Source organism: Mastomys coucha, unplaced genomic scaffold (genome assembly GCF_008632895.1).
Source record: "Mastomys coucha isolate ucsf_1 unplaced genomic scaffold, UCSF_Mcou_1 pScaffold1, whole genome shotgun sequence".
Lineage (NCBI taxonomy): Eukaryota > Metazoa > Chordata > Mammalia > Rodentia > Muridae > Mastomys > Mastomys coucha.
Window position 1 is genome coordinate 52548921 of NW_022196891.1, and position 5488 is coordinate 52554408.

At 44.0% G+C, this 5488-nt stretch overlaps 1 protein-coding gene across 1 annotated transcript in view; it reads right to left on the minus strand.

Annotated features, from left to right (window-relative positions):
• Xpr1 (xenotropic and polytropic retrovirus receptor 1) overlaps positions 1-3664 on the minus strand; it is a 150160-nt gene extending 146496 nt beyond the window's left edge. Inside the window, exon 1 of the mRNA XM_031385244.1 lies at positions 3396-3664. Coding sequence (XP_031241104.1) covers positions 3396-3464 — 69 coding nt within the window. The 5' untranslated portion in view covers positions 3465-3664. The remainder of the gene's footprint in view (positions 1-3395) is intronic.
• Between the last annotated feature and the right edge of the window lie 1824 nt (positions 3665-5488).

Here is a 5488-nt window from a genome sequence, read left to right on the forward strand (position 1 = left end):
TGTGTGTGTACACGCGCAAAGCAAGAAGGCAAATAATCTTTAAAATTCCCTTTTAACTCCTGAACTCTGGAGAGCTCATTGTTTTAGCATCTTATGCTTTCTACAGTATATACTGAAAAAAGTCATTCTTAGTCCTGGACCCTCGGGAGAAAAATCATATCATCAAAGGCTTCAAATATATTTGCCTCTTTTGCTAATATTCTGTAAAATATTAACTGATCATACTAGTCTGTTTGGATGAAACTGGCCTGGGTTAATTTTGATTAACCTATTACAGACCTCGAAAATCTACAATCATTAATTCCACATTTCTTGAAAATACTGTTAGGAAGACTTGTTGACTTCTATTCCCACACTGAGATCTGTATTTGGGTGATTAGAAACAAAGATAGTCTCTGCTCACTCGTTTATTCCAGTAAAACTATAAAGCATCACTTAGATGTGGTCCTTATATGGTCTTTCCATGTTTCTCTATTCTTTTGTGCTTATTCTGCCTATGAATGCACATTTTTCTAGTTGAAGACTAATAATTTTCAGGATGTTAATATGCTACTATCATTAATAATTTCAGCAATTCAAGAATAATAAAGAATTAAAAGTTAAGCCAAACACTTAGGAAATAGAGTAGGCCTTAAAAGGCTCTGGCCTCATATGTATTTTCTTATAAAAAGGAAGAAAACAGGAGAGCAAAAACCTTCTTTCCAGGGCCTCACAGCTAACATATAGAACCAGCACTTACAATGCAGCATGTATCCATAATACTATACCATTAAATGTTGCATAGAATTATAGATATAAACAAAATGTTCGGTTCCTATCTAAAGCTTCTCCCTATTCAAGTAATATTAATAAACTGACATAAACAAAGAAGCTGAGCAGTTCATGTTGGCTCAGGGCACGAGAGGCATCCTAGGCTTGAACTAAGGGTAATACATCAAAATTTCATCACCAATGCTTGAAAAACAAATTCAAGTCTGTTCTGCTAACTGTTTTAGAGTGCATCATTTTCAACTATGTAAAAATACATATTACAAAAAATTAAGTGAAGGTCTTTTTCCCTAGCAAAAGCTAACTTTTAAATATAGATACCTTTTATCCCTGGCATTTTTTTTTTTTTTTTTGAGACAGGGTTTCTTCTGTGACGTTTTAAAATAACTAACATTGTAACATTCCCAGACCTTTAAAATTCTTACTCATACCTCTATGCTATTTTTAAAGGAATAGCACCAAATCTTTGGAAATAATACACAACACAAAGACTGCAATTCCATGCAAATGTCTTTAATGGTTCCAACTTACAAAGAAAAAAGCCCCTTATTTTTCACCTTGCCTATGAATATACTGAGGTAGAAGCTACATAGTAGGGGAATCTCTGTAGAATCAAATTTCAATTATCTGCTATAAATGAATTTTTCAAAAAGTCATTTATAATTGGTCTGAGAAAGATAATGCAGTCACTTAGAAGCATAGGAATTCTGTCCCACTGTGACCAATCTAGAATAACCATTTAGAAGTAATAGTAACCAAATAGGCTGTGTAAATTAACGAGTCCCAGAGTCACCGTGGTTACTCCAGCCACAAAGCTGACATTACAAATCAAGGGTTAATTGCATTTTTAACCCTAAATCAGGCTTCCCCTTCCAGTCCAAGATAGTCCACATTAATTCTATAAAGTAGTCAAATGTTGAAATACTTAGAAAGAATCACAGGATATATCCAACTCTGGTTCCTCTGACCAAAAGCAAGTCTTCCACACTGTATAATAAGCGTTTCCACTGTATAATAATAAGTGCTTCGGCGAGCTCCAGCACTAACCTCTGGGAAGAACTGGCAGCGGTGCTGAAAGTGCTAGTAGGAAGATGAAAACCCAATGCCCTTCTTTCAATGAAGCCCACCATCTGGATTCTAGCCAAGGCTTTCAAACTGACTGAATGCTATTACAAACAGTAAATCAACAACTCCACAGCCTGAACTGTTAGGACCTTTTCTTACAGAATGTGGCAGAGGAAGGTTACAAGGAAACTGACAAGAGTATTAGTAATGAACCATTCATTTCTGACATCAAATACAATGTATTACAAGCAAACTTATTTTACAACCTTCAAGATTCTGTTTAACCTAACTATCCCTTTCCCTGGTCTCCAACTATTACATTGGCTACATGAATAAATGAACTTATTGCTGTTGCCTAAACATCCTATCACTAAATTCATATAAAAGTTAAAAAGGAAATCCAAAATATTGTAATTCATAAAACCTAGCTAGTATGTGTGTGCATGTTCCTATTGATTTTATACTCTTTGTTCCTGCTCCTACCATAGATGTGAATTCCTGGAGGTTACAGATCCACTGTCTTTTCTCTCTCCAGGAGCTGAACTACATGGCTTCTGCGAATAACCTATTGCAAGCTTAAAAAAACAAAAACAAAAAGGACAAAAAAAACTTTCAGGTATCCTACCCTTTAAGTAGGTAAATGGTTCTTCACTGTCTTTACTTTTCCCAATATTGCTGCAAGGTTCCTTACAATATGTATTAACCCCCCCACCAAACGCTGTGCAAGAAGAAACTGAAAGGAAGAACACGACTCGTGTAATACACAAGTAAGGTACAGTATTTACATTACAGTGATTTTTCTCCCTACCAAAAACTTAGCAGAAAACCTGAAATTTTAAATAATTCTCTCCCCTCCTTCCTCTTCCCTCCATTCCAAAAGCAGAAAAGAGTGAAAACCCAAAGATGTGATGGTTCTGTACAGTTCGTGCAATCAGTACAAAGACGAGACACCGTCTCCTTATCAAAACAGAACTACTGGTTTAATGCGTTTGCAAACCATAACCACTGCATTAGGTGATACTCATCTCACCAAGTTTCTACCCTGTTACAAAGCCTTTGTCAACAGTGGGCAAGTGGAGGTAAGCCGACGGGCTGGGTGGAATGAAGGCTATCGCTGGAGGGGTTTATCTTGCAAGAGCACAATTCTTTGGCTAGAGGTGAGCAGCGAGAAGCACCTAACCTTGGCAAAGGGGGTGATCTCCCGCGGTGGGGACCGGAGGGCAGGGTGAGTGGGAAGGGGGTGGCGCCAAACCGCCGCGACCCCGGGCCGCCGTCGCACCTGCGGCTTGGCCTCCCACCACCATTCCCCCCAGCCCCAGCCCGGCTTTGCCCTTCCTCTCGCCGCCGCCTGCATATCCGTTACCCCGGCGGCAGAGGGCTGCGGGGGAGGGGAAGGACGGCCTGGCCGCCGGGGGCCAGCAGCGCCGGGGATGCCGCAGTGGCTCCCCGCGGCGGTGGGTCAAAGTCCGCCCCGGCCGGGGAGCTCAAGGCAGCGGCGGAGGTCGCGGCTAGGGAGATGGCAGCCCCTCCGAGCCCGCCCCAAGCCCAGCAGCCCCGGGTACCTCATACTGGATGTACTGCTTCCTCCACTCGGGAGTGATGTGCGCGGAGAGGTGCTCGGCGAACTTCATCCTGCCGCGACCCCCTCACTCCCACCCGGCTCCGGCAGCTACAGGCGGCGGCGGCGGCAACAGCGACTCCGACTCCTCCCCACATGGGCCCCAGCGCTGCGCGAAGCTGCGCTTCTCTCCTCCTCCGCCGCCGCCGAGGTCTCCTCAGAGCCGCCCTCCCGCCATCTTCCTCCTCCTCTCCCTAGCCCCGCCCCGCCCCGCCCCGCCCTCTAGACGTCATCGCCATGGTAACCGCCTACGCCGCTCCGACGGAGGGGGCGGGGTATAGGGCGTGGCCTCGGGGGGCTTTCCTTCACGCTCCGCCCCCTTTGGGCCGGACGTGGGAAGGCACCTCCCCTGACCTCTTCCGCCTGCCTCCTGTCTGCTTACAGCTGCTTTCTATACTCTGCCTGGGAAATAGCGCGGTTGTTACTGCAACTAATATTGGTACTGGAGCAACAGTAATCCACACAAGACGCTTATATTTGCTGAGAACTGTGCAAATGCTATTTTCATTTTAATATTGATTCTTCATAAAGCCCTTAAAGATAAATCAGCAGTAATCCAAATTGAGTAGTTGAAACAGTTAACAGCCAATTGTATTTAAGGGAACTGAATTTGCAGGCTCTAGGTGCTCAATAAATGCTTGTTGAAATCAATTTAAAATGTCAGTGCCAGCCGGGTGGTGGTGGCGCACGCCTTTAATCCCAGCACTTGGGAGGCAGAGGCAGGCGGATTTCTGAGTTCGAGGCCAACCTGGTCTACAGAATGAGTTCCAGGACAGCCGGAGCTACAGAGAAACCCTGTCTCGAAAATAAAATAAAATAAAATAAAATAAAATAAAATAAAATAAAATAAAATGTCAGTGCCAGAAAATTTGTGCTGCTTCTGTATCTCGATGCAGTTGTCCTAGAGCTACCAAAAAGGCCAAAACATCTGGATACAAACCAGGACTGAAACTGCGATCCAGCTGACTGGGACTGGGGGGAAGGATTGAGAGGGGAAACAATGCTGAGAGAAAAGAGAAACCTCTCCTCCTCCACTCCCTGGGAGACAGGCTGACCTGTGGGAAGACACCACCTACGCAGCAAAGAACCACATTCAGCGTGAGAGTGACTCCCCTGAAGGAGGGAAAAGCCCAGGTGGTGGAGCCCTGGCTAACATAGTAGCTGACATTTTTTTTTTTTTTTAGTATGTCTATTCTTGTCCCTGTACCAAGCATGGTTCTAAACCCCTTGCATGTAACTTCATCCCATAACTCTTACAACTTTAAGGAGACTCAAAAGTTTGCTAGGGAAGTATTTTGCCTGGGACAATATAGATCTCTGTTGGCTTCCCAACACACACACACACACACACACACACACACCACACAAAACACCATATTTTTTTTTCCCCTTCCCTTCCCTTAAATTTCCCTTTCCAATAAGGTTCTATGAATGTTTCTTCAGGAGAAAGATAGGGTATGAGGCTTGGTCGGAGAAAGCATATCTTTCTGGTAAATGTTTGTACAAAAGCCTCAACCTCTGGTGAAAGAATAGTCAGAGGGCTGGAGCGATGGCTCTGAAGAGCAGACTTGAATTTGATTCCCACGATCCATGTCAAGCACTCATAGCTCGAACTCCAAATCTGGGGGTATTTGTGGCACCCAAGGACACACGCACTCACATACAAGTGCCCACACACAAACTCACACATATATTCTTAATTAAAAATAAAAAGTGTATATCTCTTTTAAAAAGATAGGATAAGCTGGGCGGTGGTGGCACACGCCTTTAATCCCAGCACTTGGGAGGCAGAGGCAGGTGGATTTCTGAGATCGAGGCCAACCTGGTCTGCAGAGTAAGTTCTAGGACAGCCAGGGCTATACAGAGAAACCCTGTCTCAAAAAAAAAAAAAAAAAAAAAAAAGATAGGATAAGCAAAGCCAAAGAGAAGAAAAGGAGGAGACGGTCTCCCTCAGCCTGGTACTCCTCTGCCCATCAAAAAATGTCCCCTCTTCTAAAACAGTCCAGTGCCAGGAGAGATGCACCAGCAAAAGGGAAC